Raw genomic sequence first — 21,442 nt, forward strand, 5'->3', positions numbered from 1 at the left:
TTTTTTTTTTTTTTTTTGAGACAAGGTCTCTTTCTGTCACCTAGGCTGGAATGCAGTGGCACAATCACAGCTTACTGCAGCGTCCACCTCTGGGGCTCAAGTCATCCCCCATCTCAGCCTCCCAAGTAGCCAGGACCACAGGCACATGCCACCATGGCTGGAGAACTTAAATTTTTTTATTTTTTATTTTTGGTAGAGGCAAAGTCTCACTAGGTTACCCAGCTGGTCTCCAACTCCTAGGATCAAGTGATCTTTCCATCTAGACCTCCCAAATTGGTAGGATTACAGGCAGATGTGAACCACTGTGCTTGGCCTAAACTCACCCATTTTCAGTGTACAGTTTGATCACTTTGAGTAAATGTATAAGACATGCAAACATCACCACGTGGAGTTTTACAACGTTTCTATCATTCCAAAATTCGCTCAAGCCCTTTTGCAGTCAATCGTCCTGATCCATGCTCCTAAGCAACCACCAAATTGCTTTCCGTTGCTATAGTTTGCGTTTTCTAGAATATGAATGAAATAATACAAATTATAAATTAATATAATAATACTAATTATATAAATGAAATAACTTGCAATTGGGTTCTGTCAATTGTGTTTTTGAAATTCAACCAGTAGTTCTTTTCTTTTATTGCGGACTGGTATTCCATGTATAAATATACCCCCTTTCTTTTTCTTTAGAGACAGGGTCTTGCTATGTTGTTCAGGCTGGTCTTGAACTCCTGGGCTTAAACAATCCTCCCGCCTCAGCCTCCCAAAGTGCTGGGATTGTAGAAGTGAGCCAGTGTGCCTCGCCAATATATGCAATTGTATTAATTCATCAGTGTAGGGGTGGCCTGCCCCTCCACACCTGTGCGTATATTTCACCAGGTGGGACGAGAGACTGAGAAAAGAAATAAGACAGAGAGACAAAGTATGGAGAAAGAAAAGTGGGCCCAGGAGACCGGCGCTCAGCATATGGAGGACTTGCACCGGCATCAGTCTCTGAGTTCCCTCAGTCTTTATTGATTATTATTTTCACTATCTCAGCAAGAGGAATGCGGCAGAAGAGTAGGGTGATAGTGGGGAGAAGGTCAGCAAGAAAACATGTGAGCAAAGGAATCTGTGTCATAATTAAGTTCGAGGGGAGGTACTATGTCTGGATGTGCGCGTAGGCCAGATTTATGTTTCTCTCTGCCCAAACATCTCGGTGGAGTAAAACATAACAAGGCAGCATTGCTACCAACATGTCTCACCTCCCGCCACAGGGCGGTTTTTTTCCTATCTCAGAATTGAACAAATGTACAATCGGGTTTTATACCAAGACATTCCGTTCCCAGGGGCAGGCAGGAGACAGTGGCCTTCCTCCTATCTCAACTGCAAGAGGCCTTCCTCTTTTACTAATGCTCCTCAGCACAGACCCTTTACGGGTGTCAGGCTGGGGGACCGTCAGGTCTTTCTCATCCCACGAGGCCATATTTCAGACTATCACATGGGGAGAAACCTTGGACAATACCCGGCTTTCCAAGGCAGAGGTCCCTGCGGCTTTTCGCAGTGCATTGTGCCCCTGGTTTATTTAGACTACAGAATGGTGATGACTTTTACCAAGCATACTGCTTGTAAACATTTTGTTAACAAGGCACGTCCTGTACAGCCCTAGATCCCTTAAACCTTGATTCCATACAACACGTGTTTTTGTGAGCTCAAGGTTGGGGCAAAGAGGTTGGGGCAAAGTTACAGATTAACAGCATCTCAGGGCAAAGCAATTGTCCAGGGTACAGGTCAAAATGAAATTTCTTATATCTTCCCTCTCTACACAGACACAGTAACAGTCTGATCTCTCTTTCTCTTCCCTACAATCAGTGGGTGCACATTTGAGTGACTTCCATTTTTGTGATATAAAGCTGCTGTGAACATTTTCGGACAAGTCTTTCATTTCTGTGGGGTAGATAGCTGAGAGTGGACACTCACCATATAACGCCATTCTGGATCATATGGCGAGGGTGTGTTTTACTTTTAAAGAAAACGCCCCTTATTTAAAGATCTACACTAGGCTGGGCGCGGTGGCTCATGCCTGTAATCCTAGCACTTTGGGAGGCCAAGGCAGGTGGATCACCTGAAGTCAGAAGTTTGAGACCAGCCTGGCCAACATGGTAAAACTCCGTCTCTACTAAAAATACAAAAATTAGCCGGGCATGGTGGCACATGCCTGTAATCACAGCTTCTTCAGAGGCTGAGGCACGGGAATTGCTTGAACCTAGGAGGCACAGGTTGCAATGAGCCGAGACTGCACCACTGCACTCCAACCTGGGCAACAGAGCAAGACTCTCAAAATAAATAAATAAATAAATATCTACACTACACGATAAATACACAGATTTCTTTTGTGTGACGGAGTCTTGCTGTGTCACCTAGGCTGATATTTTTAAAAAATAAAATGCCAAACTGTTTTCCAAAATGACTATATGATTTTTGCAACCCTACTAGCCATCTGTGAGGGTTCCAGATGCTCTCTATCCTCACCAAAACTTGGTCTTATGGGTCTTAAATCTGATTTTTTCAGGTTTTGGTTTTTGTTTTTGTTTTTTTAGAGTCAGGGTCTCTCTGTCACCAAGGCTAGAGTGCAGTGACATGATCATAGCTCGCTGTAACCTTGAACTCCCGGGCTCAAGGAATCTTCCCACTTCAGCCTCCTGAGTAGCTAGCAATACAGGCATTTTTAAAAATGCTGTGGCTGGGGCCAGGCGCGGTGGCTCACGCCTGTAATCCCAGCACTTTGGGAGGCCAAGGCAGGAGGATCACAAGGTCAGGAGATCGAGACCATCCTGGCTAACACGGTGAAACCTCGTCTCTACTAAAAATACAAAAAATTCTCCGGACGTGGTGGCGGGCGCCTGTACTCCCAGCTACTCCGGAGGCTGAGGCAGGAGAATGGTGTGAGCCCGGGAGGCGGAGCTTGCAGCGAGCGGAGATCACAACACTGCACTCCAGCCTGGGTGACAGAGAGAGACTCCCTCTCAAAAAAAAAAAAAAAAAAATTCTGTGGCTGGGCCCAGTGGTTCATGCCTGTAATCCCAGCACTTTGGGAGGCTGAGGCAGGCAGATCTCGAGGTCAGGAGATCGAGACCATCCTGGCCAACATGGTGAAACCCCCGTCTCTGCTAATAATACAAAAATTAGCTGGGCATGGTGGTGTGCACCTGTAGTCCCAGCTACTGTGGAGGCTGAGGCAGGAGAATTGCTTGAACCCAGGAGGTGGAGGTTGCAGTGAGCTGAGATTGCACAACTGCACTCCAGCCTGGCGACAGAGCGAGACTCTGACTCAAAAGACAAAACAAAAAAACATTGTAGAGATGGGATCTCATTATATTGCCCAGGCTAATCTCAAAATCCTGGGCTCAAGCTATCCTCTTGCCTGAGCCTCCCATATTGCTAGGATTACAGGTGTGAGCCATCACACCTGACCCTGATTTTTTCTAATGGGTGTTTAGTGGCATCTCATTGCAATTGGTCCCTTGGACTTTTAGCCTCTGCTTTTGACTCTTTATCTCTCCGTGTGTCTCTATCTCTCTACATTTACTATATATGTAACATTTCCTCACACACAGAGAAATGTGCTCCCGAGATGACTCTTCTTTTCCTTTCACTTCTTTTTCTTGAGACAGAGTCTCCCTTTACTACCCAGGCTGGAGTGCAGTGGCACGATCATGGCTCACTGCAGCCTTGACTTCCTGGGCTCAGGCAATCCTCCCACCTCAGCCTCTTGAGTAGCTGCAACTAAAGGCATGCAACACCAGCCTAGCGATTAAAAAAAAATTCTGTAGAGATAGGGTCTCGCTATGTTACCCAGGCTGGTCTTGAACTCCTGAGCTCAAGTGATCCTTCTGCCTCAGCCTCCCAAAGTGCTGGGATTACAGGTGTGAGCCACCATGCCTGGCCTTCGTTTCACATTTTTATGATTCCCTCAGTCATCATCAATGCGAGGACCTCTGAACGATAGCACGGTAAGTGGTGGAATACATGGGCATGTTCACCCCAGTAGTCATGGACAGCAGCCCAGGAATTTGGAAGAAGTTGACCTGTTCATGTAAAGGAGCTTTGTCACTGGACTCTGAGCTGGGAGGAGCTGGGGACCTCTTAGCACCCACAGCCCAGCTATTAATTAGGGCATGGGAATTAAGGGCAGAGTTAGCGTCTACCAAGGCAGGAGGCTGGGAGGATGGCTGGGGCCACAGTGAGTTGGATTGGAGACATTGAATCAATAACAGGCCGTGCTGTTGGGTGGAGGTCAAGAGCAACTTCTGGTGGAGACTGGAAGGAGAGAAACTGGAGACAGCAAAGGTGGATGACTAGCTTTCCTAGAAATAAGAACAGAAGGGCCAGGCGTGGTGGCTCACGCCTGTAATCCTGGCACTTTGGGAGGTGGAGGGAGGAGGATTGCTTGAGCCCAGCAGTTCGAGACCAGCCTGGACAGCATAGGGAGATCCCATCTCTACAAAAAATACAAAAAGTAAAAAAATAACCAGGCATGATGGCACACATGCACCTGTAGTCCCAGCTACTTGGGAGGCCAAGGTGGGAGGATCACTTAAACCCAGGAGATCGAGGCTGCAGTGGGCCAAGATCATGCCACTATACTCTACCCTGGGTGACAGAGTGAGACCCTGTCTCCAAAAAAAAAAAAAAAAAAGAAGAAGAAGAAGAAAGAGAGGAAGGAAGGAAGGAAGTGGAGGGGAGGGAAAGAAAGCAAGAAAGAAAAAAGAAGAAAGAGAAAGAAAGGAAAGAGAGATACAGAAAAGAGAGGATATAAAAAGAAAGAGAAAAAGAGAAAAGAAAGAGAAAGAAAGGAAAGAAAGAGAGAGAGCGAAAGAAAGGAAGGAAGGGAGGGGAAAAGACAGAAGAATGGAGCAATAGCTAGAGGGCAAAGTGGGTCAAGGCAGGCTTTGATGGTGGCATTTACACAGAAGCTGTGTTTGCAGCTGATGGGAGGGATGCCACTAGGGAAGAGACAGCCCTGAGGACGTGGGAGGGGACCAGGGTCTAGTGTCCACGGGTAGGTCCCAGAGCTGGGACCAGAGCAAGACAAGCAAGTGTAAAATTTAGAAGGCATTCATTCTCAGGTGCCGACCCTTTACTGGTATGACCCCGGGGGTGAGTGACTCTTTAACTTTTATGCCCTGGGCGCCTTGCTGGCCTGTCTCACCCTAGTCCTGGCCCTGGTAGGCCCATCCACAATGCTAGGAGGGAGGGCAGACCTAGCTGCAGGGAGTTGGGAAACTTGGCCTTGGGAGCAGATGGAGAGCTCTCCTGACAGCATCTATACCTGAAGATGGAAGGTAAGATTGCGGGCGGAGAAGAGATCCAGGTGCCTTGATGTGAGTGTTGAAGGCGGAAAGCATGCCAGAGCCAGGTGCTAAAATCTTCAGCAAATGATCAAGGGGGTGTGGCTGGGGGGTGGCAGGGCTGTGATGGCAACAAGAAGAGGAAGGTGGAACAGGGAAGGACAAAGGTCTGGAGGCAGCTCTGAAAAGGAGACCCCACCCCAGGCTGCCGGGGAGATTCAGGAAGCTGCAATGGTTTTTTATTGATTTTTTTTTAGAGACAGAGTCTTGCTATGTTGCCCAAGCTGGCCTCAAGCTCCTGGGCTCAAGCAATCCTCCTGCCTCATCCTCCTGAGTAGCTGGGACTACAGACTTGTGCCACAATGCCCAGCTGGCACTAGTTATTTTTTGTAGAAGGGAAGTTTCATCCTAAAGCCTGTCTCTTCAGCTCTGGGTGCCAGCTGGAGCCCTGGAAGAGGATCTAGAATCGTGTTTAGGCACAACCCTCACTCTGTCCTTCACTGGGCCAGCAAATATCTATCCATCCTCCCACCGCCTACTCCCAGCCAGCCATGTTCCTGACACTGAGGCCCAAAAGTAAGTCCTGCCCTCCCTTGGGGTGGGAGCCTCCTAAGCCAGCAGAGAGACAGATGCCCTGCAGATCCCCACCCCGGTCAAGAGCAGGCTTCCATCATTTCTGGTTCCCAGCCTCTCCTCTCCTCAGGCTTCCATGAATTCTGGTTCCAAGCCCCTCCCCTCCTCTCCCCTCCCCTCCCTCCCTCCCTCTCTCTCTTTCTTTCTTTCTCTCTCTCTCTTTCTTTCTCTCTCTCTTTCTTTGTCTTGCTCTATAGCCTAGCCTAGAGTGCAGTGGCATTATCACAGCTCACTGCAGTCTCAACAGCCTGGGCTCAAGTGATCCTCTCACCTCAGCCTCCCAAGTAGCTGGGACCACAGACATGCACCATCACACCTGGCTAATTTTTTTATTTTTTCTAGAGACGTGTCTCCCTGTGTTGCCCAGGTGGGTCTCAAACTCCTGGGCTCAAGCGATCCTCCTGCCCCATCCTCCTAAAACACTAGGATTACAGGTATGAGCCACCACACCCAGTCCCAAGCCTCATGTTTTCACACACACACACACACACACACACATGCAAACATGTACCCTCACTTCAATGCTATGAGGTGGGTCCTATTATCATCACTGTTTTATTTTCTTTCACATTTTAACATGAGATTTGGAGGGGACGAAACATCCAAACCATATCAAGCCCTCACCTCAGGCCAGGTGGCCCACTCAGAGTGGCACCCCAGGGTCACTGGCCACCACTTCCTAGGGTCAGTGATGTGGTCATCTTGGGATGAACGCACAGGATTTCATGGAGATCACCAAGTCAGGAGAGCTGGAATTTGAAAACAGTGGGTCTGGGAGGGCTGTGATATCAACCAGGCCTCTGCAGGGCGCTCATCTAGCCCTGCCTCCGGCTCAGCCTGAGCATGGGGCTGGCCACCAGCTAGGTGGCGCTGTCCTTGGAGGTTCTATAGCACAGCCCTTTAGAGATCGGTGGTGCTGAAGGGCAGGGATCTTATTCCACCTTCTGAAGCTTCTGTCGAACCAGTTGTAAGGAGAATGGAGACAGCAGTGAGAGTGGAGTCTGGGGTCCTTGTCGGGGTGGTCTGTCTGCTCCTGGCATGCCCTGCCACAGCCACTGGTAAGACACACCTGCTGGGCCTGCAGAGGGACTTGGTGTGGAGGAGTCAAGAGTGAGACAGGGACAGGGAGCAGTGGGCAGACCGCTCGGGAAAGAGTCCTGTTTGGAGGCAGAGCAGGGGTTGTGCATTCTCTCTGGGCAGGCGCTCTGCTCTTGCTATATTTGTTTCATTGTTTTTGTTGTTGTTGTTGTTGTTGTTGTTGTTGTTGTTGTTGTTGTTGTTGTTTGAGACAGAGTTTCACTCTTGTTGCCCAGGCTGGAGTGCAATGGTGCGATCTCGGCTCACTGCAACTTCCGCCTCCTGGATTCAAGCGATTCTTTTGCCTCAGGCTCCTGAGTAGCTGGGATTACAAGCACCTGCCACATGGCCGGCTAATTTTTGTATTTTTAGCAGAGATGGGGTTTCACCATGTGGGTCAGGCTGGTCTCAAACGCCTGACCACAGGTGAACCACCTGCCTCGGCCTCCCAAAGTGCTGCCATTACAGGCATGAGCCACTGTACCCGCTCTACTCTTGCTATCTTCAATGATCGCCAAGGGCAGCCCTGCCAGGGGCCATGATTGCCTTTATGGTTTTTTGTTTGTTTGGAGGCAGTTGCGTTCTGTCACACAGACTGGAGTGCAGTGGCGTGATCTCGGCTCACTGCAACTTCCACCTCCCGGTTCAAGTGATCCTCCTGCCTCAGCCTCCTGAGTAGCTGGGATTACAGGAACCTGCCACCATGGCTGGCTAATTTTTGTATTTTTAACAGAGATGGGGTTTCACCATTTTGGCCAAGCTAGTCTCAAACTCCTGACCACAGGTGACCCACCTGCCTCGGCCTCCCAAAGTGCTAGGATTACAGGGGTGAGCCACCGCAACTGGCCTGTCTTTATGTTTTAAGGGGGCTTGAGATTTGTTTTAATGAAGTATAGTAAGACAAGCAGATATGCAAATGACTATCATGAGGGAAGGAGTTTGCTCGTAGTTCCCTGTGAACAGGAAGCAGGCCATGCCACACTGGGCCACAGAGGGAAGCACCAGGTGGCATCGGCCAGGAGGCAGAGGGAGCAGGGGGAAAATGTGGGCAAGCTCCTTTGCCACGGTTGCCGCGGGAAGGAATAGGCAAGGCAGGCTAAACAGGTTTACGATTGGCAGCAGGCTCTGAGGAAAGGGGCTGTCCCCAGTTTCCTGGTACCTGGCTCTACAGTGATTATGGCTAGTGGATGGCAGCCAGGAGCTGAGAGCTGTATAAAGGAGGTGTTTGGGGTATGGCTCTGGACTGGTTTGCCTTTGCTCCCTAGAGAATTGCCTGCCAATTCCAACTCCCCAGAGAGCTGCCTCCTATCTGTAGGAATTGTCTAGCCTGGGAGAGGCAGTCCTCCAGTCTTAGTCTGTTTGTGTTGTTGTAAAAGAATACAGGAAGCTGGGTAATTCACAAAGAAAAGAAGTTTAATTAGCCCACAGTTCTGCAGGCCGTACAAGAAACATGGTGCCAGCTGGGCATGATGGCTCACACCTGTAATCCCAGCACTTCGGGAGGCTGAGGCGAAAGGATTGCTTGAGCCCAGGAGTTTGAGACCAGCCTGGGCAACATAATGAGACCCCGTCTCTATTTTTTAAAAAATAATTCAGGGCTGGGTATGATGGCTCATGCCTGTAATCCCAGCACTTTGGGAGCCCCAGGTGGATGGATTAGTTGAGGTCAGGAGTTCGAGACCAGCCTGGCCAACATGGTGAAACACGTCTCTACTAAAAATACAAAAATTAGCCAGGCATTGTGGTGCACACCTGTAATCCCAGCTACTTGGGAGGCTGAGGCCCTAGAGTCACTTGAACCCAGGAGTCACAGGTTGCAGTGAGCCAAGATCGTGCCACTGCACTCCAGCTTGGTCAACAGAGCTAGACCCTGTCTCAAAAACAAAAAATAAAAACAAACAAATGGGCAAATGGCTGGCCCCAAGGCTCAAGGCCTTAGTGGCAGGCCCGGTCTGGCCTAGAGTGGAGTGGTAGTGACTCTCAGGCAGGCAGGGAGGAGGAAGTTGGGCGTCAACCTAAGACCAGTCTCACCGGCTTGCTGGGAAGGTTACCAAGATGCTGTGTGGTAAGTACTGAGAACAGCCTGAGTGTTTGTCTTTCACTCCTTCCCCTCACGGGGGCTGCAAACTCACCCAGTGGCCTTTCTGTCCTTCCCTCAGGGCCCAAAGTTGCTCAGCCTGAAGTGGACACCACCCTGGGTCGTGTGCGAGGCCGGCAGGTGGGCGTGAAGGGCACAGACCGCCTTGTGAATGTCTTCCTGGGCATTCCATTTGCCCAGCCGCCACTGGGGCCTGACCGGTTCTCAGCCCCACGCCCAGCACAGCCCTGGGAGGGTGTGCGGGATGCCAGCACTGCGCCCCCAATGTGAGTAGTGCTGGTGGAGGCGGGCAAACAGGCAGGTTGCGGGAGAATCCTGCTGCTGGGGCTTGTGAGGCTGAACAGCTGGACCTCAGGCCCACCCTTGGCCACAGGTGCCTACAAGACGTGGAGAGCATGAACAACGGCAGATTTGTCCTCAACGGAAAACAGCAGATCTTCTCTGTTTCAGAGGACTGCCTGGTCCTCAACATCTATAGCCCAGCTGAGGCCACCGCAGGGGCTGGCAGGCCGGTAGGCACCCCAGAGGGCCCTGTCCACCTGATCCAGCTCCACTATGCCCACATGTCCCCTCCCTGTCCCTGTTTCCAAAGCACCCTAGAGGTCCTGAGACTGCCCTGGGCTGGCAGGTGGGCAGCTGAGGTCTCAGGAGCTTGGGGGTCAGTGCCCCATGGACACCTCTGCAGGTCATGGTATGGGTCCATGGAGGCGCTCTGATAACTGGCGCTGCCACCTCCTACGATGGATCAGCCCTGGCTGCCTATGGGGATGTGGTCGTGGTTACAGTCCAGTACCGCCTTGGGGTCCTTGGCTTCTTCAGGTGAGACAACAGGCCTGGCCAGAGCACAGCCTGCACCAGGGAGAGGCCAGCTCACCAGAGCAACTGGGGATCTAGGCTGGGGTCCGGAACCTGAATGGAGGGCCGCTTACCCATGCTGTCTGGGGCAGAGAAGGGCAACCCCCCAGCCTCCACCCTGGGAGAGGGGTCCAGCCAAAGCCAGAATTATACAGTGAACTTGATCCCTTGGGCAGAGGGCATTGATTCCTGAGCTGAAGCCCAGGTTCCAGCAGGATATGGGACAAAGAGCAACAGGCTCCGGAGATGCCAGCCATGGCTCCCAGACAGGCCAGACCTGGGGAGCAGAGAAGGGTCTAGCATCCTGGTGGCTAATTCAAAGCAAACCTGCAGAGGCTGGCGAGGAGCCAGGCTGAACTAACCGTTGCCCCAACACTGCCCCCAGCACTGGAGATGAGCATGCACCTGGCAACCAGGGCTTCCTAGATGTGGTAGCTGCTCTGCGCTGGGTGCAAGGAAACATCACCCCCTTCGGGGGTGACCTCAACTGTGTCACCGTCTTTGGTGGATCTGCCGGTGGAAGCATCATCTCTGGCCTGGTAAGTCACCATAGGGGGCTAGTGATGGTGGCCAGGATGGCTCCGGTGGTCTCAGAACTCCCAGCTCCTCTGCCCTCCTCTGACAGCAACCTACTCTCTCCAATGCACCTAGGTCCTGTCCCCGATGGCTGCAGGGCTGTTCCACAGAGCCATTACACAGAGTGGGGTCATCACCACCCCAGGGATCATCGAGTCTCACCCCTGGCCCCTAGCTCAGGTCTGCATTTCCTTCCCTCTCTTACTCTATGTGTGCCTCCCATACCCCACTCTGTGCTGGCCCTGGGGTCTCAGAGCAGCGGGGGTTGCTGGCAGGGAGCTCCCTGTTAGAAAAGAGGAGCCCAATAAGACCAAGGAGCATCAGAGGAAACAACTGCTGCATTCTAGCATGTTGGCAATCAGGGAGGGCTTCCTGAAGGAGGCCACCCTGAAGCATATCATTGTTGGTCCTTTTTCCAGGGTGTGGTCTTCAGGAGCACCCCTCTCTGCCCCAGACAGCATGGTGGAGGAGGTCTCCATTGCCAGCCACCTGCTGCCTGAGAGCTCTCCATTCAGGCTCCAGATCCCCACCCTAGATCCTCATTGTAAGGCCTTTTGAAGAGAATCCAGGGGAGGGAAGTCACAGTGGGAACTGCATCTGCAAAGGCTGCAGGTGTGGGAGAGAGTGACAGGTCCTGCAGCAGCAAGCTTGCAGGTTAGGGAACAGGGCAGGAAGTGAATGCGCTGGAGAAGTGGGGGCCATGCCTGGGAATCTGGACTTTCTCCAGAGGGCAGGAAGAAGTTGGGCAATGACAAGGTTGAGCTACTTGGAGCAGAAGGTGGGTTGGAGGGCGCCGTCCTGAAGATCAAGAGGCCAGTGAAATGACCAGGGCAGAGTCCAGGAGAAAGAGACAGGATGGAATAGCGATAGAGCCATCGGGGGGAGAGGGGGCAAATGTGAGCAGGATTTGGAAGGCTGGGTCAGTTCTCTCACCTGGCCCCAGATGGCGGCCAAGGCAGAGTGGGCTGGGCATTGTAACCACTGGGTACAAGATGATTCTGGGACCTCTGCGTGGGCATGTTGACTCTTGTATGGACAACAGCATCCACCTCTCAACCTCCCCATCCCATCCCCTTCCCCATGGCCAGGAGATATTTTCTCCACCACAGACTTGAGGTCATTCCCTGTCTCTCCCGTGTCCAAAGAAAAACACAGCTCAAGGCTGAGGCGGGCAGATCACAAGGTCAGGAGATCGAGGCGATCCTGGCTAACATGGTGAAACCCTGTCTCTACTAAAAATACAAAAAATTAGCCGGGTGTGGTGGCAGGTGCCTGTAGTCCCAGCTACTCAGGAGGCTGAGGCAGGAGAATGGCGTGAACCCGGGAGGCAGAGCTTGCAGTGAGCCGAGATCACGCCACTGCACTCCAGCCTGGGTGACAGAGCGAGAGTCCGTCTCAAAAAAACATAAATAAATAAAAGATAATGACACTATTCTTAGAGGGCAATGAGGACTCAGCGCCCCCATTCCCCCAGATAATAAAATTATGGTCTAATAGGGGACGCAAGGGGGCCCTTGGGACCACCCAAGCTGGCGGGCAGGGCAGCCTTCTCAGGAGTGGTGGCAAGTCTATGACCAGTCTCCGGGTTGATCTGTGACATCGCGTCCGGCTGTCCTACAGATGCACCCTCTCTGTGGGAGGCAGAGGGCTGCAAGGTGGGGCTGAGTGGCTGAGAGGGAGCCATGACTCTTTCATTTGTCCCCAGAAAATCACAAACACCTTGGCCTGCAGCTCCAGCTCCCCGGCTGAGATGGTACAGTGCCTTCGGCAGAAGGAAGGAGAAGAGCTGGTCCTTAGCAAGAAGCTGGTATGGCCACCCTTTGGGGGATGGTGCCGGGCAATGGCACAGAGGGGGTTCTATCCATGCCCTGCAGGAGCAGAGGGGTAGTCTACTCCTAGGTGGGGCTGGGGACAGCAGCTCATGAGGGGAAGGGGCTGAGGGCTTGGAGACAGAAATGGAGGGCCATCTCCATCCCCACATCAGGCCTGTCTTCTAGGAAAGAAACTGGAAGCGTCCATCGCCCTGATCTCCCGGTTCCCCTGACCCCCTTAGCCCTGGTGATCTCCATCCCTTCACTTTCCCTCCAGGTTCAGCCACTCAGGCCTGCGGCTCAGTGGCTCCTGGGGTCCTAGCCTTTGAGGCTTGGCCCTAACTTGGGAGCCTCCTGCATTGCTTTCTCTTGCAGAAAATGACTATCTATCCTCTCACCGTTGATGGCACTGTCTTCCCCAAAAGCCCCAAGGAACTCCTGAAGGAGAAGCCCTTCCACTCTGTGCCCTTCCTCATGGGTGTCAACAACCATGAATTCAGCTGGCTTATCCCCAGGGTGAGTGTGCTCCCGCCCCTGTGCCCTTCAAGGCCCTGCGCCAGCCAGTACCTCCCACCCCAGCATCAACACTACAGCCTTGTGAGCTGAGCACTCCTGTTACTCCCATTTGATAAGTGAGAAAGCAGAGGCCCAGAAAGGTTTGAGGGACTTGCCCAAGGTCACCCAGCTTTGTTTTTTTGTGTTGTTGTTGTTGTTTTGTTTTGTTTTCTTTCTTTTTCTTTTCTTTTTTTTTTTTTTTTGTAGACAGAGTCTTGCTCTGTCACCCAGGCTGGAGTGCAGTGGTGCGATCTCAGCTCACTGCAACCTCCACCTCCTGGGTTCAAGAGTTTCTCCTGCCTCAGCCTCCCAAGCAGCTGGGATTACAGGCACATGCCACCACACCCGGCTAATTTTTGTATTTTTATAGAGATGAGGTTTCACCACGTTGGCCAGGCTGGTCTCGAACTCCTGACCTCAAGTAATCCACCTGCTTTGGCCTCCCAAAGTATTGGGATTACAGGCGTGGGCTGCTACAATAAAGCAAATGTTTTATTTTAGGGAACCAGACTTTTGCACAAACTGGCCTACTAGGCAGTGCTGATCTGGTCAGCATATTCCTGCCTTGGTGTCTGGTTTATACATCAGGCTCTATGAGACTGGTTAGTGTGATTCAGTGCCAGAGCAATTGACTAAGACTCTCAGGTTTTAGATATCAAGCCACTGGGGACCTCATGAGCTAAGTGCCTTCCAGTCCTTTCCAGGTGCATAGAACTTCCCACAAGAGTGCCAGCACTGTGCTTTCGTCTTTCATCCCAAGGATCTTGTTTATGTCATTCTTTTTCTTCTACCCATCTTCACAGCAATCATTTTCTTCACTTTTCTTTTTTTTTTTTTTTTTTCCATCTTGGCCCATTGCACACCCTAAGACAAAGCAATCCGTTTTTTTTTGTTGTTGTTGTTGTTTGTGTGTTTGTTTGTTTTTTGAGACAGAGTCTCGATCCATCATCCAGGCTGCAGTGCAGCAGCGCCATCATGACTCACTACTGCCTCAACCTCTCAGGCCCGAGCAATCTTCCCAGCTTCCTGAGTAGCTGGGACCTCAGGCCTGCGCCACCACACTCTGCTAACTTGGCCTCAAGCAATCCTTCTGCCTCGACCTCCCAAAGTGCTGGGATTACAGGCATGAGCCACAGCACCCAGCCAGCAACCACTTTTAATGGCTGCAAATCTTCCACAAATGGAGGGTCCGATTACATTGTTCTTTCATCTTGGCATTTGGGCAGCTTCTAGTTTTTTGGTTTGTTTGTTTGCTTTGTTTTTGAGATGGAGTTTCGCTCTTGTTGCCCAGGCTGGAGTGCAATGGCGTGATCTTAGCTCACTACACCGCAACCTCTGCCTCCCAGGTTCAAGTGATTCTCCTGCCTCAGCCTCTTGAGTAGCTGGGATTACAGGCATCTGCCATCATGCCAGGCTAATTTTTGTATTTTTTTTAGTAGAGATGGGTTTTCTCCATGTTGATCAGGCTGGTCTGGAACTCCTGAACTCAGGTGATCCACCAGCCTTGGCCTCCCAAAGTGCTGGGATTACAGGCATGAGGCCGCACCCGGCCCTGGCAACTTCTAGTTTTTACCACTGAGGCTGATAGCGCAGTGAATGTCTTCATGTCCATAGCTTTTGTCCTCTGACTTAGCCCTTTGGAATCAATCCCCTCATATTGGTCTCTTGGTATGTGAGAGAGAGGCTCATGCGACCTTGACACTCAAAGACAAAGCTTAAGCCGGGTGTGGTGGCTCATGCCTGTAATCCCAGCACTTTGGGAGGCTGAAGTGGGTGGGTCACTTGAAGTCAGGAGTTCGAGACCAGCCTAGCAGACATGGTGAAACCCCATCTGTATTAAAAATACAAAAATTAGCTGGGCGTGGTGGTGCATGCCTGTAATCCCAGCTACTCAGGAGGCTGAGGCATGAGAATCACTTGAACCCAGGAGGCAGAGGCTGCAGTGAGCCGAGACTGTGCCACTATACTCCAGCCTGGGTGGCAGAGTGAGACACTGTCTCACAAAAGACAAAGCTTGTAAAAGTTTTCAGGTCAATGCCCTAGACTCTGGCAAGCAGCCTTAACCCCACACCATCAACTTACAGTTGTATGAGTGAAACCAAGGGAACCCCAAACTGGCTGTGCCCCAGGACCTGGGGAGATCTGCCTGGCATGAAAGGCTGTGCCCAGGACTTGTTGCTGAGAATGTTTCTTAGAAGTTGGGTGACTAAGGCTGGGCGCGGTGGCTCATGCCTTTAATCCCAGCACTTTGGGAGGCCAAGGCAGGTGTATCACTCAAGGCCAGGAGTTTGAGACCAGCCTGGCCAACATGGCAAAACCCCACCTCTAGTAAAAATACAAAAATTAGCCAGGCATGGTGGTGCATGTCTGCGGTCCCAGCTACTCGGAAGGTTGAGGCAGGAGAATAGCTTGAACCCGGGAGGTGGAGGTTGCGGTGAGCCGAGATTGCGCCACTGCACTCCAGCCTGGGCAACGGAGTGAGTCTCTATCTCAAAAAAAAAAAAAATGTTGAAGAAATTCTTTCATTCTCTACAGTTGCCTTTAACCACTTGCCTGTTGTATTTGGGGCTACTCTCCCCACCCACACCCACCACCTCCCACCAATTTGAGGTTTATCTTTTTGGGTCTGTGGACTTTTCGGCCCCATTTTGGCCAAGTGCTCCATGATGAGTTTCTGGCCTCAGGACTGTGAACACTCTCTTGCCCAGGGCAGGGAGTCGGGGTGAGCCAGTGGGCAGGCTCCACTGAGAGGGCCTTGGTGTCCACACAGGGCTGGGGTCTCCTGGATACAATGGAGCAGATGAGCCGGGAGGACATGCTGGCCATCTCAACACCCATCTTGACCAGTCTGGTGAGACAAGAGGCAGGAGGGAGGAGGCTAGTGGGTATCCCATCCAACAGCACAGTCTCTGCCCCTACCTTTCCACACTCACAGCTACCCACCTACCACCAAGCCCCTTTGTCTAACTGATCAATTTTACTTCCACTCTGGAATCTCCTTAGACACGAACCAGTGTGGTTCTCAAAGGAAAACCATCATCACCATCATCATCAAGATGAAACTGCCCGTTAATGAGCACATATTATGTGCCACGGACTATGGTGCACTGAGTGCCGGGAAAGGGATTCATTTCCTTCAATCCTCACTGCAACTCTTTTTCTTTTCTTTTCTTTTTTTTTTTTTTTTTTGAGACAGAGTCTTGCTCTGTCGCTGAGGTTGGAGTGCAGTGGCCCGATCTCGGCTCACTGCAACATCCATCTCCCTCATTCAAGTGATTCTCATGCCTCGGCCTCCCAAGTAGCTGGGATTACAGGCACCTGCCACTATGTCCGGCTAATTTTTGTATTTTAGTAGAGACAGGGTTTCACCATGTTGGCCAGGGTGGTCTCACACTCCTGACCTCAGGTGATTCGCCCGCCTCAGCCTCCCAAAGTGCTGGGATTGCAGGCGTGGAGCCACCGCGCCCGGCACTGCAACTCTTTACAGAGGAATTTTCACTAGCCCCATTTTACATATGAGGAAACTGAGGCTTGAGGTGTCATGGTGGGGAAGGGGCAGAGGCACAGTTTAAGCCAGTTCTGTCTGACCCCAGAGCCTCAGCTGTCAGACGTGGAGCTAGATAGACCTGGTGCCAAATCCCAGCCCTGGGCACTTGCCCAGTTATCCTATCCCCTCTAAGCCCATCTCTTCATCTATACATGGGGATGATACTGCCCACTCGCCTGGGCTGTTGTAAGGAGACCAGACGTTGCTTTTGAAGAGTCTACCTGGGATCTCAATACCAGGGGCTGTTCAATCTTTGTCCATTTCCCTTCTTTGGAAGCCCCTGAACCCTTCCCATTCACACAATCTCATCACTGCCCTCTGGAGCTGAGGGGAGCCCCTATCATTTCTGCTCTCACTTACTTCCCAGTTAACTTCAACCGAGCACCTGCTTCCAGGCCAGACCCTTTGCTGGGGACTTCACATAGGCTGCCAGGCAGAGACTGACTTTCAGAGAGGTTTAGCCACCTGTCTGACATCACACAGCCAAGCAGTGGTTGCAGAGCTAAGATTTGACTCCAAACCTGAGCTTATGCCAAACTCCCAGGGAGGCAGAGAGGCAGCTGGCTGTCCCCTGGACCATGAGGCCTGGTCAATGTTTGCAGCTAGTCATTTTATCATCATCATCATCGTGGAAATTGGTGTTATTATGAGCATGTGCTGCCAAAGGCAGAATCGAATCAGGCTATGAGGGAAGCTATGCTGGAGAGTCTGGGGCTTCCTGGGAGGGTCTGCCACAGCTGTGCACCCTGAGCAGGCCTGAGCCTGGCCTCTTGCCCCAGGATGTGCCCCCTGAGATGATGCCCACCATCATAGATGAATACCTAGGCAGCAACTCGGACGCACAAGCCAAACGCCAGGCGTTCCAGGAATTCATGGGTGACGTATTCATCAATGTTCCCACCTACAGTTTTTCAAGATACCTTCGAGGTAAGCCTATCCCTGGCCACCTGCCCAACCCCTCCCACTTGGACCCAGGAGCTGGGTCATCACAGGTGACATGGCATGATAGGGTGCTGGTTCCCCCGATGCCTTGCACCCCACACCCCACTGCCCCCCAAACCCCTCTTTCTCTGGGATGCAGTGTCACAGTAATGAGAGGTGTCTCCAGCAGGAAACTATGCAGAGGAGAAAACCCCAGGCTCAGAGAGGTACAATGACTCACCAAAGGTCACCCAGCAGGGCCTATCACTAATTCTCAGGGATTCACTCAATTGGGTGATTTCATCCTCTTTCAGCACTTCTGGCGGGAAAGTCTTGCTTCCTTCAAGCCTAGTAGCTAATCCCTGAAACAGACCTGGAACAGTTCCACGTTTTCAACTTTGTGACCTTGGGCAAGATACCTACCCCCTCTGTGCCTCGATTTCCTCCCTTGTAAAATGGAAATAATAATAGAATCTAATCTATTAAGTCTATTAATACAGAATCTAATCTATTGTGATGGGGATTAAATAAATGATGACACTGGCCAGGCGCGGTGGGTGGCTCAAGCTTGTGATCCCAGTACTTTGGGAGAAGCGGGAGGATCGCTTGAGCCCAGGAGTTCAAGGCCAGCCTGGGCAACATATTGATCCCAATCTCTACACAAATTTTTTAAAAATTAGCCGGGCATGGTGGTACACACCTGTAGTCCCAGATACTTGGGAAGCTGAAGTGGGAAGATCACTTGAGCGCAGGAGTCTCAGGCTGCAGTGAGCCATGATCATGCCACTGCACTCCAGCCCGGTCGACAGCGAGACCATTTCAAAGATTAAATAAAAATATTAAATTAAAATGATGACACAAAGCACACAGAATGGTGCCTGTCACCTAGCAAGCGCTCAGTAAATGTTTGCAGCTAGTCATTTTATCATCATCATCATGGAAATTGGTGTTATTATGAGCATGTGCTGCCAAAAGCAGCATCAAATCAGGCTATGAGTGCCTAACTCCCATCCCATCCTTTCTTTGCAGATTCTGGAAGCCCTGTCTTTTTCTATGAGTTCCAGCATCGACCCAGTTCTTTTGCGAAGATCAAACCCGCCTGGGTGAAGGCTGATCATGCGGCTGAGGGTGCTTTTGTGTTCGGAGGTCCCTTCCTCATGGATGAGAGCTCCCGCCTGGGTGAGGACAGACAGACAGACATGTGATCCCTAGGCTGCCAGACTCCAAGGGGCCTGGGCAGGGCTTGCAGGAACACAGGTCTCCAGTCAGCACTGAGGATCCTTGGGTCCCTTCCAAGTCCCACCTGACTCTCATTCAGTTCTGTCCCTCTCACCTTTCCAGCCTTTCCAGAGGCCACAGAGGAGGAGAAGCAGCTAAGCCTCACCATGATGGCCCAGTGGACCCACTTTGCCCGGACAGGGTGAGTGAGTGACAGGGCATAGCTGGCTTTGGGCCTGGGATGCTCAGGTCGGCCCCTCTGGGGGACAGCACAGGAAGCCTTGGTCCTCATTCATTCTTCCCACCCAGGGACCCCAATAGCAAGGGTCTGCCTCCTTGGCCCCGATTCAACCAGGCGGAACAATATCTGGAGATCAACCCAGTGCCACGGGCCCGACAGAAGTTCAGGGAGGCCCGGATGCAGTTCTGGTCAGAGACGCTCCCCAGCAAGATACAACAGTGGCACCAGAAGCAGAAGAACAGGAAGCCCCAGGAGGACCTCTGAGGCCAGGCCTGAACCTTCTTGGCTGGGGCAAACCACTCTTCAAGTGGTGGCAGAGTCCCAGCAGGGTAGCCAGCCTCTCCCCCTGCTGAGACTTTAATCTCAACCAGCCCTACATGGAGTCATGTTCCTTAAAGTGTCAGCCGCTCTGTGACTGGCATTATGCTCTTTTGAAATGTCACAAGGCTGCCTCCCACCTCTGGGCCATTGTACAAGTTCTTCCCTCTCCCTGAAGTGCCTTTCCTGCTTTCTTCGTGGTAGGTTCTAGCACATTCCTCTAGCTTCCTAGAGGACTCACTCCCCCAGGAAGCCTTCCCTGCCTTCTCTGGGCTGTGCGGCCCCAAGTCTGCCTCCATTAGAGCACAGTCCATCTGAGGCTAGCACTGTGTCTGTGTCTGTCTCCCCCTCAGAGGAGCTCTCTGAAAGTGGGGATTAGCCTAACCCCACTCTGTCACCCACACTAGGATCGGGCGGGACCTGGAGTTAGGGGATGTTTGCTGAGTGAGTGAAACACAGAGTATGGGAATGGCAGCTGCTGAACTTGAACCCAGAGCCTTCAGGTGCCAAAGCCATACTCAGGCCCCCACCGACACTGTCCACCTTGGCCAGAAGGGTGCCTGCCAGTGGCAGAGACCTGGGATGGGAGAAGTCCTGGGGCGCCAGGGGATCCAGCCTAGACCAGACCTTAGCCCCTGACTAAGGCCTCAGACTAGGGTGGGAGGGGTATCCTCCTCTCTGCTGCCCAGTCCTGGCCCCTGCACAAGACAACAGAATCCAGCAGGGCCATGAGTGTCACCCAGACCTGACCCTCACCAATTCCAGCCCTGACCCTCAGGACACTGGATGCCAGCTCCCAGCCCCAGTTCCGGGTCCTCCCTCCCTTCCTGGCTTGGGGATACCAGTTTCCGGGGAGCTCAGCACAGCTCCAAGAGCACCCACCAAGACACAGCAGGACAGACGAGGGGAGGGCATCTGGACCAGGGCATCAGTCGGGCTATTGTCACAGAGAAAAGAAGAGACCCACCCACTTGGGCTGCAAAAGGTGAAAAGCACCAAGAGGTTTTCAGAGTGGAAGTGAGAGGTGACAGTGTGCTGGCAGCCCTCACAGCCCTCGCTCGCTCTCGGTGCCTCCTCTGCCTGGACTCCCACTTTGGCAGCACTTGAGGAGCCCTTCAGCCCGCCACTGCACTGTGGGAGCCCCTTTCTGGGCTGGCCAAGGCCGGAGCCGGCTCCCTCAGCTTGCAGGGAGGTGTGGAGGGAGAGGCGCAGGCGGGAACCGGGGCCACGCGTGGCACTTGCGGGCCAGCGGAAGTTCTGGGTGGGCGTGGGCTCGGCAGGCCCCGCACTCGGAGCTGCCGGCCCTGGGCAGTGAGGAGCTTAGCACCTGGGCCAGCAGCTACTGTGCTCGATTTCTCGCCGGGCCTTAGCTGCCTCCCGGCAGGGCAGGGCTCAGGACCTGCAGCCCGCCATGCCTGAGCCTCCCCCCACCCCCGTGGGCTCCTGTGCGGCCAGAGCCCCTCCGACGAGCCCCGCCCCCTGCTCCATGGCGCCCAGTCCCATCGACCACCCAAGGGATGAGGAATGCGGGCGCACGGCGTGGGACTGGCAGGCAGCTCCACCTGCTGCCCACATGCAGGATCCACTGGGCGAAGCCAGCTGGGCTCCTGAGTCTGGTGGGGACTTGGAGAACCTTTATGTCTAGCTAAGGGATTGTAAATACACCAGTCAGCACTCTGCATCTAGCTCAAGGTTTGTAAACACACCAATCAGCACCCTGTGTCTAGCTCAGGGTTTGTGAATGCACCAGTCGACACGCTGTATCTAGCTACTCTGGTGGGGACTTGGAGAACCTTTGTGTGGACACTGTATCTAGCTAATCTAGTGGGGATGTGGAGAACCTTTGTGTCTAGCTCAGGGATTGTAAACACACCAATCAGCACCCTGTCAAAACAGACCTCTCGGCCCTCTGTAAAATGGACCAATCAGCAGGATGTGGGTGGGGCCAGATAAGAGAATAAAAGCAGGCTGCCCGAGCCAACAGTGGCAACCCGGATGGGTCCTCTTCCGCACTGTGGAAGCTTTGTTCTTCCCCTCTTTGCAATAAATCTTGCTTCTGCTCACTCTTTGGGTCCACACTGCCTTTATGAGCTATAGCACTCACCGCAAAGGTCTGCAGCTTCACTCCTGAAGCCAGTGAGATCACGAACCCACCGGGAGGAAGGAACAACTCCAGACATGCCGCCTTAAGAGCTGTAACACTCACCGCGAAGGTCTGCAGCTTCACTCTTAAGCCAGCGAGACCACGAACCCACCAGAAGGAAGAAA

At 52.4% G+C, this 21,442-nt stretch overlaps 1 protein-coding gene across 2 annotated transcripts; it reads left to right on the top strand.

Moving 5' to 3' along the window:
- The first annotated feature begins 6,933 nt into the window (after nt 1-6,933).
- CES3 (carboxylesterase 3) lies at nt 6,934-21,237 on the top strand. 2 transcript variants are annotated; one of them, XM_058441084.1, is made up of 13 exons: nt 6,934-7,015; nt 9,194-9,398; nt 9,506-9,644; nt 9,818-9,951; nt 10,373-10,526; nt 10,639-10,743; nt 12,269-12,370; nt 12,750-12,890; nt 15,700-15,780; nt 17,256-17,403; nt 18,427-18,576; nt 18,739-18,817; nt 18,925-21,237. In XM_058441084.1, the coding sequence occupies exons 1-13, from the start codon at nt 6,934-6,936 to the stop codon at nt 19,118-19,120; spliced, it is 1,716 nt and encodes a 571-aa protein (XP_058297067.1). In that variant the 3' UTR covers nt 19,121-21,237. The 2 variants fall into 2 exon arrangements, with proteins under 2 accessions (XP_058297067.1, XP_032013469.1); XM_032157578.2 differs by lacking the exon at nt 6,934-7,015 and adding an exon at nt 9,004-9,099.
- The last annotated feature ends 205 nt before the right edge of the window (nt 21,238-21,442 follow it).

Source organism: Hylobates moloch, unplaced genomic scaffold (assembly GCF_009828535.3).
Source record: "Hylobates moloch isolate HMO894 unplaced genomic scaffold, HMol_V3 SCAFFOLD_6, whole genome shotgun sequence".
In the NCBI taxonomy this organism is placed as follows: Eukaryota; Metazoa; Chordata; class Mammalia; order Primates; family Hylobatidae; genus Hylobates; species Hylobates moloch.

Coding starts and splice junctions, on each gene's coding strand:
- CES3 (XM_058441084.1), top strand. CDS start 6,934: ATGGAGACAGCAGTGAGAGTGGAGTCTGGGGTCCTTGTCGGGGTGGTC. Junction 9,399..9,505: donor GCCAGCACTGCGCCCCCAAT/GTGAGTAGTGCT, acceptor CCTTGGCCACAG/GTGCCTACAAGACGTGGAGA. Junction 18,577..18,738: donor GGATGAGAGCTCCCGCCTGG/GTGAGGACAGAC, acceptor TCACCTTTCCAG/CCTTTCCAGAGGCCACAGAG.